General features: G+C 36.2%; 1 protein-coding gene across 3 annotated transcripts in view; it reads right to left on the bottom strand.

The window, feature by feature from the left end:
• Positions 1-15673, bottom strand: part of LOC107026279 (probable sodium/metabolite cotransporter BASS4, chloroplastic) — a 32382-nt gene extending 16709 nt beyond the window's left edge. Inside the window, exons 1-4 of one of the 3 annotated variants that reach the window (XM_027918469.1) lie at positions 15390-15671; positions 10407-10506; positions 4161-4268; positions 4026-4093 (exon numbers count right to left, since the gene is read on the bottom strand). In XM_027918469.1, the coding sequence (XP_027774270.1) occupies positions 4026-4093; positions 4161-4268; positions 10407-10506; positions 15390-15584 (471 nt within the window). In that variant the 5' untranslated portion in view covers positions 15585-15671. Of the gene's footprint in view, positions 1-4025; positions 4094-4160; positions 4269-10406; positions 10507-15389 lie in introns of all 3 variants that reach the window. The other 2 variants (XM_015227185.2, XM_015227187.2) reach the window with 2 other exon arrangements.
• Positions 15674-15888: the final 215 nt, after the last annotated feature.

Below are 15888 nucleotides of genomic sequence, written 5' to 3' on the forward strand. Positions count from 1 at the left end.
TTGGAAGCTTATACGGAAAGTCAAAATTCCTTATAAAGTTTCTTGCTTCACTTGGCTTGTGCCCAAACAAGCTATTTTAACCCAAGAAAACCTCATGAAAAGGGGAATACATCTAAGTCCAAGGTGTTTTTTCTGTGAAGAAAAGGCTGAAACTGTAACCCACCTTTTTATACACTGCAGGATTACCCGTCAACTATGGGAAATGTTCCTAAGTAAGTAGGGCCTGAATTGGGTAATGCCAAGGAAAATAGATCAGACTTTGAAGATCTGGAGCAGTTATGCTAGCACGTCAGACCATAAGGATAGTTGGAAGATTATACCAGCTTGCATTTGGTGGGCTGCTTGGACAGAAAGAAACCTCAGGTGCCATCAAGAGCAACAATATCCCGAAGATGAAGATGAAGTGTTTAGTTTTGTTTCACTTTTGGTGTAAACAGGAGTATAGGGAAGATCTAGAATCAGTTAGGGATGTCTTAGGATTATTGTAAATTTTTGTTAAAAGGTTTGAAGATCTTCTAGATACTCCTCCTCAATTGTAATTAGGAAACCTGTAACTTGTCGTGGCAGGTTTCAGTTTTTGTGGAAATAGAATACAAGTCGTTACCTTCTCAAAAAAAAAAAAAATCACCACATTGAGATTTGACCAAGTAAACTAAGTCAAGTATATATTTTGATAATTGATTTGAACTCTCGACCTTATGGGTAATCCACTCATGTAATTTGTTTCGGGTTTTACCTCATTGGCCTATAGTTGAACTTTTGAGTTGACTTTGATCTTGACCAAAATATAAACTTTAGAGATCAGTCCAATAGATGTAAGCAACCCTCATATTCATTGATTTGAATAGATTAGGAGACATATGCGGAGCGGAAAAAACTGTTTTGGACCAGTAGCTTACCTGGATACTGGTATAAAATATACTTCATCCATTTAAATTTATGTGAACCTATTTGAATGAGCACAAAGTTTAAGAAAGAACTGAAGATTTTCGGAACTTGTGGTCTTAAACATGCTAGTATGACTGACAATGAGACTTTTGAAGCTTGTGATCTTAAAGCACTACTGCAAAAAAATATTGGGAGAAACTAGGTCTGGCCAGATAGATCCAAAATATCAAGGACTCCAATGATAATGATTGGCTCAACAGTTGCCGAAAAATTGAACATCGATTGCTACCTATTCACATAGTACAAAAAAGGGTGGGATAGGAGGTCTCTCTTTGTGATAAAAAATGGAGAATGGATATCAGGTTTTAGTACAAAATTAATATGAAATCTGCTTTAGGTACAAAATTATACTCCTTATCATATGACCTTAAATTAACTCATAAGGTGCAGGTGCAACAACTGGAGATTGCTACAGACGCAAAAGAGGTGATTGAACTTTTACAATTGAAAAATAATACTCAAAGTCAAACGTTTAACATAAATGCAGGGAGTTGCTCCACCAGCAAGGGAACCTCCCAATCAGGCATGAATTTAGAGAGCAGAACAAGGTGGCTAACTTGGCTATAGCCAAAAAAGGCCAAAAGCTAACAAAGAACCAACATTTTGTGGACTACCCACCCCCGGAGTTGTTTGTTTTGAAAGCTAATAAAGCGAACAAATTTGGAACTACTTTAGCTAGGCATATAAAGCCTTTATGTAATTTGGGTTGTAACTATCTTATTCGGCCAAAACAGTGTTGTACTAGCAGGAATGCAACCACTTATGTTTGTTAATGATGCATAATACTAAATAAATAAATTGTTGTTTTAACCAAAAAAAAAAAAGAACATTTGTATGGACATAGAAGTGTTTCATTAAGGGTAAAATGAAAAGTTTATATTAAACGGTTTTTAGATTTAGAAAGGGGGCATTTCTTGAACGGACTAAAATAGATTCACATAAATTGAAACAGGGGAAGTAAAAGAATATTAACTCACAAGGCACATATGATTGGAGTGTAAAAAGTAATTAATAACAATTAGTAATTATATTACTATTTGGTGTTAATTAAATTAGAAATAAACATAAATTTTTTGTTGGCAGCATACTTAATTTGAACCTAATCTAGAAACTCCTCGATCGCCATAGCAATTACCTAGTGACCAAAGATTCCTTAAACTTCATAATTCTTTTAAAGTAAGCAACATTGCAACTGACTCAAATGAATCAAACACCAACCTGCTACCAAAATGCTCCTGGATTAAATCTAACTGACCTATGGTCTCCTATTTAGCGACAATAGATATAGCTCTCAAAAACCACCTCGCCTCGAACCCAGTTGCAATGTTACAAGTTCACACCTCCGTCAGTATTCACTAACTCCCCCTCCTTTACTTCTAACTTAATTTTAACTTTTTTTAATGGAAAAACACCTTTCTCAAGGCTCAACACACTTTCTTGCATGCATGCATATACATACATACATACATACAAATTCTTCTATTTATTCTTGCAATATAAGCATAAAGCAATACTATTTAATAATAGCAGCCTTGACTTAGATCTTCCTAGTCTTGAGAAACACCACTAGGATAAATCTAATATAAAAATAACCTGTTTCATTTTATTCTTGATAGATTCTCGAAGGGTTTGCTATTGATAAGTCGTGAGATCAAACCATAGTAATCTCAAGCCAGGAGGAGTTGAAAGATCTGTTACTAATTTTTCCATAATTTACAAAAATGTTCATGTTTAAAGACAGAATGTATAAGTTCTTGTTTTCAAAAACTGTTGAGNTTTCCATAATTTACAAAAATGTTCATGTTTAAAGACAGAATGTATAAGTTCTTGTTTTCAAAAAATGTTATATGTATTGCGACCTTGCATATGTGGGGACAGTTACATGTTTTTGTCAAGTGTTTTCAGCTTTAGTTAATAAGTGAGTAGCTTGATTGATTTCCATATAATGTATTTTTTATGATTACTTTCTAAAGTATGTTTTGGAATTTTTGAAAAAATATTTTAGACCCATGTATGCTATTTAACTAACTATCGTTCAAGTGTTCTAAGCCACACCATAAAATGCATATGTTTTTGATAAAAAGGACATTTTGGGGGAAAGCTCGAAGGGTTTGAGTAGATGTTTGATTTGCCCCGTCAGGCGTCATCACATAACGTACACAGATGTATGACAATATTAGATTATGCTACTCACAGATGGTAAATTCAGATTATGCTAGCAACCTTATCCAAGTGGGGGTGGTGTTAGACCCTCATGATGTACATACGAGGCATATGAAACTTAGTTGGGGTCGGACCAGCAGGATAGAATTCCTAGTGCGTGTGGTTTCAGATACTTGAGAAGTGTGTATCTCAGATACAGAGTCAGCAGATATTTCAGCTACAAACAGAGAGAAAAAAGTGAAACAGATTTACTTTCAGCAAATACTTACTGTTAGTTTTCTGATTCAGTATTCCATACATGTTATTCTCTAATTTTATTCCAACAGTTATGGATGGTTACCTCATGGGTCAGTATATTGACCCACCCCTTATGTTTTTATGCAAACTCGAAGTTACTTCTTCAGATGAGTTAATAGCTGCCCGTGTTTCCAGAGTTTGGTGAGCCCCACTGCTCCTTTGGGGTGCTAGAGTCAACTATTTTCAGCTATCCCGACTTTTTCATTGATATCAGTTATTAGAGATCTAGAATCATGCTCCATAAAGTAAATACTGGGTGCATTTTAAATTTAAATCACATTGAGTAGTACAGTTTGATTTATGGTAGATCTTTTTGTCACTTACTAGTACTTGTTATATTTTTCAGTAGCATCAGAGATACAATTTTCCTATTGACATAACCTTTTAGGTGTCGATGTGACCCCTTCAGATTTGGGTCGTGACAGTTTCAATCTGGTGTTTCTTACATCATACATAGTGAAGAATTTTGAAGTACAAATCAATATCCAAAATAACAGTGAAAGCAGTTCACGTTCCATTATCATTAAATTCAGCCATAAGAACACAAAAAGAAGACAGAGATGACAAGGAGAACCTACAAAATTTACAATGGCATAGAGAAGAGTTTGAATTCATACAAGACCAAATAGCCCAACAGGCCAAGCTTCAGCAGCAGCACCTACTTCATCACTACGCAATGTAATCCCTGTATCATAAGAAGATAAATAATTACTAGGCACCAAAATTGACAAAGAGAAAAGCCAGAACTCTACCTGAAATTATAAATATGCCGAAGGTGCTAATTTTGGACAGATAATATCTATCTGCCAGACAACCAAGGGTAGGATTAGCAAGCCCTAATGCTACTCCACCAATTAAAGCTGCAAAAGTAATTGAGAACGCATGAGTTTTGGTACTACAAATCCTTTCCATCAGTAAGCATAAACTAATTCAGAACTTTAGAGGAGATATGTAATAACATCCACATTGGAAATAACGTTCTAGAATATCAAGAAGACCTTCATGATAACAACACACTTTAATGTAATCAGGTGTCACTCATGGTAATCAACAATCCCAGTGCCCGTATACTCTACGGTTGTTCACACTTAAGGATTCATGGTTATTTTGGCTGGCAGAAGTTGATGCCTTTGACAGCCATTTCAATTTTCGTTCTTTCTCAAAATGGTAAAACATTCAAGAGCTATGTAGACACTGTGACCAAAATGACAACACAATTGGTATAGTTAAGAACTACAAGAACATAAACCCTTATAGTACATAATACTGTTCCAATAATACATAAAGTCCAACCAACTCTGTGCAGGAACACTTTCTGCATCAGCTCATTGGGCATAATGCTTTCAATAAAAGACAAATTAGTTATGTTCAATCTCATGAAAAGATAATGAGCCAGATAGAGACGGACAAAGCAACAAAACATAGACATATAAATTCTTATCACAATCAGACAATTTCATGCTGTTGATCTGGAGCTGCACATGCTGTTTATGGATGCAGAGTAATCTGCTTCATCTTGATGCCCCGAGGGGAGGTGTTAAGTGTGTGGGCTATTACACTTACTAAATTACAGTACATGTGACATCAGCTCTATACAGATTAAAGGCATCTTTTATTTGTATTTGCTCTATTATAATTTATTAGCTGCAGCACAAACTATCATCTAATGAAAAATTGAGTTTTACTTTGATTGAAGCATCACCTATTTCATTCTTATAGAAACAAAATTTAAGGAAAGAAGTAAAAACATATTCTTCTTCTATTCCAACTACCCAATACCCATTCAGTTACTAGGATATCATCAGATCATTCTCCTATTATGCTTCTCTGAGGGGATTGAGAGAAAAACCCGTCCTACTTCAAATTTAAAAATTCGAGGCTAGGAGTAGATGGATTGCTGGACCTTGTGAAAGACTGGTGACTTCTTTCTGTGTTGAGGGCAGACTAGATTTCATTCTTGCCAAGAGGGTTATTAAAGGCCAAACTGAAGGGGTGGAATGCTGACACTTACGGAAACATTGATAAGAAGAAACCAGATATTAAGTGTTGGAGTTGGATTTTGAACAAGAAAGCAGGATTTTGCAGGAGAATAATTATTAAGAAGGGCCACGCTACAAATGGAGTTGGAGGATACTTCCAAGTATGAATAAATACATTAGAGACAAAAATCCAGGATTAATTGGCTGAAACAGGGTGACAGGAGTACGAAATAAAAAAATGGCAAATGAACACAAAAGGTACGACCAAATCGGCATGTTGATAGTGGAGGATGAGGTGATAGAAGACTATAAAAGGGGAAATTCTCAGCTACTACAAGAACCATCATTCAGAAACAATTGATTGGAGACCTAGCTACTGTTTGGGAGATCAACCTAAAATAGAGGAGGAAAGAAATTATTACAGAGACTATTCGAAGAACAAGTGGCCTCTAATATCATTATGAGTTGCGCAAACGATAATGCTCCAGGTCCTGACGTGTAACAACCTGGAATAATTTCCTAAGCTTTCACTCCTTAAAGTACGTTAACGAATTTATTTGCATGCCAACAATTGCTATAAATGAGAATAATATCATTTGAATATGAGAATATAGTTGCAATGTGGTTTGGAGGGTTATAAGGATGCTAGGTGTGGGAGAAGTATCTTGGATTTGGTTTGGAAAGAAATAGGGGGAAAGAAATGTTTGCATAACGCATGGCATGACTCCACAAGAGAGTATCTCCTAATATATAACGAATTTGGAGATGATTTATGAACAAAAACTGTAGTCCTTTTGAGTCTAGTTTCCAGTGGTTCAAACCATTAGTCATTTGAACAATTTCTTTTTATAAGGTAACACTTGTATATACATCCAAAAATCAGACCTACCACAAACAATCTAACTTATTCCTACTGCATTTATTCGTCCTGAATACAAAATTCGCGTAGGATATGTAGCTATAAACAAGTTCATGTTACTGTTCACATATGCACTACACTATTACTAACCTCCTTCAGCATTTTATTTGATTGCTAATCTGTCTTGCAACTTCCTCTATGTGAGCTTTCTCCAGGTATAACCAGTCCCAAACACAAACAAAAGGATGATTGTGTTAGGTTGACAGTAAAGATAGTCAAACTATTACAAATCCTTTTTGAATATAGTAAGAGACCTGAAGACAGTGAATTGGATACAAAAGATTCACACACTGGATCCTAACTAAATAGGGATTGAAGAATAGTTAATTGAACGATATTAATGAGTCTCCATAGAATAAAACCACAATCAGGCGAACTTGATAATAGAGGTTTCTTTCTTTTCTCTTTCTTTTTCTTTTCTCTTTTTGGCAAACCAAGAAAACATGTTACAATAGGGCAAAATTCATGGTTCAAAAACCATCGTATTGGAGCGGGATGGACGAAATGGAGGCTCATATCTAGTGTATTGTAAGAACGTATCACAAAGGCCCAAATGTAAGTTCCATAAAGTGGTAACTAGACCAATATCGTTCGATGTATGGGGCAGAGTGTTGGCCAATCAAAAAATCCAGATGAATGTGTTGTCATACTAGAAGAGATATGATTAGGAACAAAGTTATACAGGGCAAGTTATGAGTGGCCTTCGTAGTGGACAAGATGAGGAAGCAAGACTAAAATGATTCAGGCATGCGAATAGGGAGGTGTGCGGATGCCCCATTAAGGAGATGTGAGAGGTTAGTTGTAGTAGGAGCTGGGAGATGTATAGGTAGGCAGAAGAAGAACGGAGGAGGGTTATTGAGTTGATTAGACAGGACATGGCACGACTTTAACTTACTGAGGACATGACCCTAGATAGGAAGAAATGGAGGTCAAGAATTTATGGTAGAAGGCTAGTATGTAACTGAGTGTTGTCGCACTTTATGCAAGAGAGGCAGCGTACACTTCTCCTTATTAGTAGTATTATTTAGTAATCATGTTGTTTCTATTTTCAATGTGTATTACTATCCATTGCTTCGTGGTGCTTGGTATCTTGTTATTTTGCTGTCATATTTTTCTTGTGACCCTTCGAAAACTTCTCTTTTGACCCCAGGGTGTACCAGAAAGATGAAAACAATCTCTCTACCCCACCAAAGGTAAGGTGAAATATGTGTACATCCACCCACCCTAGACCCGCTTGTAGAATTACATTGGGTATGTTGTTGTAGTGCTGAAGATATGGATAAAACCACTAGAAGACACCAGAAATTAAGGCACGTCATGCACAGACACTGCACGATTAAGACTAGTGCATCTCTCGATAAAACGTCCTCTTGAGTTAGAATGTAGCATGTTGAAAGCTTGTGAGCCACTGAACTGTAAAGGTCAAATTTCTTGATTTCTGAAATATTATTCCTAACCTAAGGCTAGGCACTTGTTAAGTAGACAAGAACATTAAAATAAAAAATGAAAAACTTTCAGACTGAAAGATATATACAAATGAAAAATCCTTTGATACATCATCCAATAATCATCTATCTAACGGAGAGACCCAAATTGTTAAAATGTATCTCATTCCCAGAAATACATCCTCTTAAGCACAACCTATGAATCATTATCACAAAAGGTAAATGAACTACCTATGATTCACTAACTGGATAATACACACAATATTCCAAGTCCATAAACCCGTGTTAAGAAATTCCCAGAAACTAATCTAAAGAAGTACCTAATGTTCCAATGCATGTCTTTCTAAGTTCACGTAAGAAACTGGAAAAAAAAACAAAGAGCATTGGTGCGCTTAATAAACCATCAAGATATGTGAGAAATATTGGAGAAAATATTATTGAATTGCGTATCTAAATTGTTACATGAAGACCCTATTTATAGACACTACATTGGAAACCTTTTCCAACTAGAATTCCTATTCTTATTCCTATTCTAATTCCTATTCTAAGTAAGAAATACTTATTCCTATTCTAACACTCCCCCTCAAGCTTGTGTATACAAATCATATGCACCTAGCTTGTTACAAATGTAATTAATACGAGGACATGTGAGAGACTTGGTGAACATATCTGCAAGCTGATCATTTGACTTCACAAATTTTGTAACAATATCTCTTGAGAGTATCTTTTCTCTGACAAAGTGACAGTCAATCTCAATGTGCTTAGTCCTTTCATGAAACACTGGATTTGATGCGATATGAAGAGCTGCTTGATTATCACACACAAGTTCCATCTGATCAATTTTGCCAAATTTTAGTTCTCCCAGTAACTGTTTGAGCCAAACTAACTCACAAGTTGTTGTAGCCATTGCTCGATATTCTGATTCTGCACTAGATCGAGCAACCACATTTTGTTTCTTACTCTTCCACGACACCAAATTACCTCCAACTAAAACACAATATCCCGATGTCGAACGTCTGTCAGAGGGTGATCCTGCCTAATCAGCGTCTGTATATCCAATGATATGCTCATGACCTTGATCCTCAAAGAGTAGTCCTTTGCCGGGGGCTGACTTTATATATCGAAGAATACGAACAACTGCTTCCAATGACTATCACAAGGGGAAGTCATAAACTGACTTACAACACTCACGGAAAAAGAGATGTCTGGTCTAGTCACTGTGAGATAATTCAACTTTCCAACAAGTCGTCTATACCTTTCAGGATTACTAAGTGGCTCCCCCTGTCCCAGAAGAAGTTTAACATTCGGATCCAACGGAGTGTCAATAGGTCTACATCCCATCATTCATGTCTCCTCAAGAATGTCTAAGGCATACTTGCGTTGACAGATAACAATGCCTAATCTAGACTGAGCAACCTCAATACCTAGAAAATACTTCAATCTGCCAAGTTCTATAGTCTGAAAGTGCTTAAAAATATGTTGCTTTAAATCGGTGATACCATCTTGATCATTACCAGTGATAACAATATCATCAACATAAACAACCAAATAGATACATCGACCTGGTGCAGAATGTCGAGAAAACACAGAGTGATCAGCTCCACTACGAGTCATGCCAAACTCCTGAATTACTGTGCTGAACTTTCCAAACCAAGCTCGAGGAGACTGTTTCAGACCATAGAGTGACCTACGCAATTGACATACAAGGCTACTAGACTCCCCCTGAGCAACAAAACCAGGTGGTTGCTCCATATAGACTTCTTCCTCAAGATCACCATGCAGAAAAGCATTCTTTATGTCCAACTGATAAAGAGGCCAATGACGAACGGCAGCCATAGATAGAATAAGACGAACAGATGCTATTTTAGCCACAGGAGCGAAAGTGTCACTATAATCTAGCCCAAATATCTGAGTATACCCTTTGGCGACAAGGCGAGCCTTAAGTCGATCAACCTGACCATCTGGATCAATTTTGACTGCATAAACCCAATGACAACCAACAGTAGATTTACCTGCAGGAAGGGAGACAAGCTCCCAAGTACCACTCTTATGTAAAGCAGACATCTCATCAACCATAGCCTGCCTCCATATTGAATGAGAAAGTGCTTCACCTGTAGTCTTAGGAATGGAAACAGAGGACGGAAAATAATAATTATCCGGACACAACTAGGTTACTGGAAAATATTAATTTTTTTAATTTTTTTTTTCCTCACAATTTCTCTGATACCATGTGAGAAATATTGGAGAAAATATTATTGAATTGCGTATCTAAATTGTTACATGAAGACCCTATTTATAGACACTACATTGGAAACCTTTTCCAACTAGAATTCCTATTCTTATTCCTATTTTAATTCCTATTCTAAGTAAGAAATAGTTATTCCTATTCTAAAACTAAGTTCACGTAAGAAACTGGAAAAAAAAAAACAAAGAGCATTGGTGCGCTTAATAAACCATCAAGATATGTTTCTTCAAATTGTCAGGTCAAAAGTTATGAAATTCACTACCGAGACTAAACAATTAAGGTAGATAATGTTCCAAAAGTTCCCCTTAAATCCAAGCCACACATCATCGTCTAGCTTGAAATACAATATATCAATCTGAAATCCAGTCCACAATATCAAAATTCTTTCAAGGAAGATTTGATAAGCTGACCTAAAGGCAAAAAATTGTTGGATACAAAACCAGAAAGTGGTTTTACCCAATCAGAGTTTTTTGCAGTAGCCCGCGGAAGATTGTCTCCACAATCATTTCCCTGAAAAATACCATAAATCTTATCAGCAAAGAAAAGTAACCTACTCCCTTCATTCAAAATTAACCATCTAAACTTGATTTCTGCAGTTTTGAACACCAATAATTTAAAATACACAACTCTTTTATCATATAGATCATACACAACTACGCTCAGTTCCAAATAAGTTGGGGCTAGCTATATGACTGATCATGTTACTACATTTAAACTCATCTCATGCAAATATTATAGAATGACAAATAAAAAGTGATAGAAGTTCTCTATATCTTCTAAACCTAAAAATCTCTGAAAGGCTAAAACACTCCTAAAATGCATCGGACTTACTAGAAATAGCTAACATGTTAAAGTACATTCTCAACTGATACGTATCTGTTAAAACATAAACTCTCCTAAAACTGAATGAAGTATAAAAACACAAAGAACTCATTAACGATATGATGGAATTATAATGAGTTTGTTGTGCTTTTATACTTCATTCAGTTCTATAAGAGTTTATGTTTTGACAGATACGTATTAGTTGATGAAAAACTGAATAAGAAAACGTACAACTAACAGCCATAAAGGACCAGTATCTTTAGAAATTTAAGCAACTAAAGTTGACCAAGTCTTTTCCTAGAAAATAGGAATGCACTAAACTGAAATAAACAAAAAAACAGTAAAAACAATAAGCTGGAAGGAAAAATGGCAATTGCCTAACACTCCTCCTTGGCATTTTTGTGACACAAACCAATTCCTCAGATTTTCTAACGTTTCCTGTGGCAGNAAAACAATAAGCTGGAAGGAAAAATGGCAATTGCCTAACACTCCTCCTTGGCATTTTTGTGACATAAACCAATTCCTCAGATTTTCTAACGTTTCCTGTGGCAATAACTTAGTGAAAATGTCAGCTAGATGGTTCTCGGATGAACAAGCAACACAACTTGTGCCCAAACAAAACAAACATCCAGAAGTGCTTCTGGAATCATCAATGCAGGACACCCCAATCACTAGCAGAGTAACCAACCAGATTTATAGTCACTTCTGCAGATGCTGGAAAAAAATTCAAACTTGATGGTTCCTTTTATATACCTTAACACTCTTTTAATGGCTATGAAGTTTGTTCTCTAGGCAAATGCATGAACCAAGAAAGCAAACTTACAACAAACAGAATGTCAGGTCGGCTTGTGGTTAGATATAATAGGCTGTCAATTAAGCTTCTATACATATTGTCATCCAATTTTTCAGAATCTTCATCCTTGCCAAGCTTCACACCAGTAGAAATTGGAATACTCACAGGTTTGCAGTCTTGCATTTTGAACCTATTTTGAATATCTTAAATGCATTTTTGCTGGCATATAAAAAATCCATCATTGGACTGCAGCAATGACATGCCAAGGAAGTACTTCATGACTCCAAGATCAATCATTTCAAAGACTCTCCATTTCATCCTTGAACCTTTGGACTAGTTCAATTTTGCTTCCTGTCACAACCATGTCATCCACATAAACTGGAACAACTAAGGACTCACCTCCAATGAACTTCACATACAAAGTAACTTCACTTTGACTTCTACTAAAGCCAAGTTGGATGAGATGATTGTCCATCCTTTCGTGCCAGGCTTGTTTTAGGTCATACAAGGTCTTCGTTAAGAGATATACCTAATCCTCTTTTCTAGGAAATGAAAAACCACACTATATTGTTGTGCTTGTCCCTTCACCACCAATCTAGTCTTATGCTTGCAAATTGAGTCATCATGATTGAGTTTTGCCATGAAAATCCATTTTACACCAACCACCTTGAATTTCTAGGCCAGTCAATGAGTTGCTAGGTTCCATTCTTCTCGATCATGTCTAATTTGGCTTGCATAGCTCTCCTCCATGCCTGAGAACCTTGTGCTCCACCATAGCTTGTTGGTTTAGATATAATCAAACTACACCACTGATAGACGTCTTTTAAGGTTCTGGTTCACTGCACTGGTACGTCATCCATTAGTTCATCTTCCGCAAGTTGAGGTTGCTCTTTTAAAAATAAATCAGGAAAGAGGTCTCCTAATTTTTCCAATCCTAAGTAGCTACTTCATCAAACTTCACTTCTATGCTGAGAACTAGTTTTTCTATCTTCAACAGAAAATACTATAGCCTTTGGATGATGTACCATAGCCCATAAATATGTCCTTCTAAGCCTTGTTGTCTAGCTTACTCCTCTTAGGTACAGGAACTTGATAATAACATATACACCCAATGACTCGGGGATGGTTTATTGATGATTTGTCGCACATCAAGCTTCATTTGGAGTCATGTCCTGCAAGGCCTTAGTGGGCAATATGTTCAACAAATATATTGAGGTATTAACTGCCTTTGTCCAAAACTGATTTGGGATCTCTTTTCAAGCAAAAATCACTTGGCCATCTCCATTACAGTCATATTCTTCCTATCAAGCACGCCATTTTGTTGTATTATGTATGGTAATGCCAATTGGCGTTCTATACTTGTTATATACTGGTATTACAAAACTTTACAAACTGAGCAAAAGTATATTCTCCTTCTCAATTGTCAGACCTTAAAGCTTTAATAGTGAGACTACATTAAGTTTCTACTCAAGCTTTGAACTGTTTAAAAACATTAAAGACTTCACTCTTCAGCTTCATGAAATGAACTCATGGAATTTGTTTTCATTGGGCATATCCATATGAATGAGCTGAAGTTTTTGGTTCGCTCTTCATACTTGACTTGCTTGAAATGATTCTATTGTTTTCTTTCCTTGCTGACAAGTTTCACAAACTTGACCATTTGAAAGAAATTCAAGCATATTTTCCACTAACTACCTTTGTCATCCATGTGATGCTTCTCTGATTAAAGTGACCAAACCTTTTGTGCCATATGTTTCTACATGTTTGTGAAGTACTAGTATAAGTGTTAAATTAGGTCTTAGGCCTAACTTACACCCCAAAAGCTAGCTCAAAGGGAGGAGGATTGTCCAAGCCTTATAAAGAGTCCACCCATCTCATTAACCATCGATGTGGAACTTTTGTCATTCTTTAACACCCCACTGCACGCCCAGTGCTTAGCATCTGTGCGTGAGCAATTTTGATTTTGGGGGTCCCAACATCGGGTGAGACGAGCCCTACTCTGATACCATGTTGAAATTAGGTTTTAGCCCTAACTCACACCCCAAAAGCTAGCTCAAGGGAGGAGGATTGTCCAAGCCTTGTAAGGAGTCCACTCATCTCATTAACCACCAATGTGGGACTTTTGACATTCTTTAACAATAAACATGCTCAACTATTAATCAACTAAAACATTTTGTTGCTCATCTTGACACAATAATTCTATTCCAAGAGGGTCAGAAGACAACAAATTCACAATTTTCAAAATCCAGTGAATAATTCTTTTCAAACATTTGTCCAACACTCAATAATTTTTGAATCATATCAAGTGTGTACAACACATCTGAGGTTGTTCAGACAGTCATTGTACCTCTACCTTTGACTTCTATGGCCTCACCATTCCCACTTTTACTTTGGATTTGTAAGTATCATCAAGGAAGTTGAACATTCCCGCATCATTGCACGAGTGATGCGTGCAACCCCTATTGAGAAGCCAAGAAATTGGGGAATTCATTTGTTGAAAAGTATGAAATTACAAAGAGTTACTCCTCATGTGCATCAAATAACTTCTGCAAGTTATATTTGCAAGCTATAGAAGCCTTATTTTTATTTGTAAGCCTTAGATATGTGCCCCATCTTCTTTCAGCTGTCACATATAGCTTCAGCTATCCACCATCAGTAGCAGTGCTTTTCCAAATGTGTTGTTTTTGCAATCTTTGCACGGAGGAAATTTCTCCTTTACATATCCAATGTTATTTTCACCATCTTGCTTTCCCTTATTATTTTGGCTAAACTTATGCTTCCCTTTACCAGAATATTGTTTTTGCACAGAGAAAGTTCCTTAAGTGAACTTATCCTATCTTATAGTCCTTCTTTGCTCTTGTCCTTGAAGAGCACTCATTAGTTCACCTAATAAGTGTTTGCTTAGTTCGTTGGGTTCTTCAAGAGAGAAGATCTTAGATTCAAACCTCTCGGGAAGAGTTACAGGAACTTTCTATGCAGTCCATTTGTTGCGTATTCTGTAACTTCTTCGCCAAGAAGCCTAATGTTATTAACAATTAAGGATGATCTGCTTACTTACTGATTGTTTCATCCTCTTGCATATTGAGAGACTCAAACTCCCTTTCAAGTTCAACACCAGCATTTGATGTGTTCTATTGTTACCTTGATATTCCATTTCAATTTGTCCCAAGCCTCTTTTGTTGTTTTACAATCAATGGTTCTATGGAAAATGGAATATGCCTCAAAATTCTGCATAAACGACTTGACTTCGGATTTCTTTGCCTTCTCTACATTGTTGAACTTGTTTTGAGCCATGGTAGGATTTACCGGTAGAACAGGCACTGATCAATCTTCTATCACAGTTTCCCAGAGTCATAGGCTTCTAAAAAAGTTGACATCTTCGCAGACCAAACTTGATCATTTTATTGGTGAAAGTGAAAGGTGGAGTTAAAGGTAGGTTGTTGGATGTCATTTGCGTTGTAGGTTAAACTTTTTGGTCCTATAAGATCAACTAGAGCTCTGATGCCAGTGTTAAAACATAAACTCTCCTAAAACAGAATTTAAGTGTATTAAGCACAAAGAATTCATTAAAACTTCAGTATATTTGAATCTATACAAGAAAAAGATAATTATTTTCTATCTAGCAGCCACATACGAAGTGAGTGAAAAACTGAATAAGATAAGTGGATGTTTGTGTCATTGAAATTGACATAGTAACAATTATAGTTGTGTAAAAGCTAAATATAGCCCCCCAACATTGAAGGAGAAAACATACAATAACTAAGGAATGCAAATTCACCTTATTTGAATGTTGTGAACTGGCTCTAACAGGTGAACTGAATTTCGAACCAAGATGCAACCTGTAGCTGATTATCGAAGGGCAGTTGCCAGAAAACGAGAAGTGAGTCGTCGGAAGATGAGAACTCCGGCACCGAGACAGTGAGTTCCCGGTGACCTGAGGATTGAGGAATAAAATTTGGAGAGTCCCCGCCATTGTGAGTGAACACAAAATCGGTACACTCAATTGGTGATTGAGAGTATGGTTGAGGAAAAGTTTATAAATTACATCTTTTTATCCACTAAGCTAGGTTTGTAAATACATTTTCAAATATTTTTGGGGTGAAGTTTTAAAGTGTGTTTTGAAATTGGTTTTGGAAATCATATTTCACTTTATTTAAGAAAATCATCACATATTTACACTAGTGAATTTTAAAAATTATTAAAAACATAATTTATAAATTTGGTATAAAATTATTATTTCATGAGATAAGGCGTATAGATTTCTAAATTATGACCAA

This window comes from Solanum pennellii, chromosome 7, assembly GCF_001406875.1.
Source record: "Solanum pennellii chromosome 7, SPENNV200".
NCBI classification, from domain to species: domain Eukaryota; kingdom Viridiplantae; phylum Streptophyta; class Magnoliopsida; order Solanales; family Solanaceae; genus Solanum; species Solanum pennellii.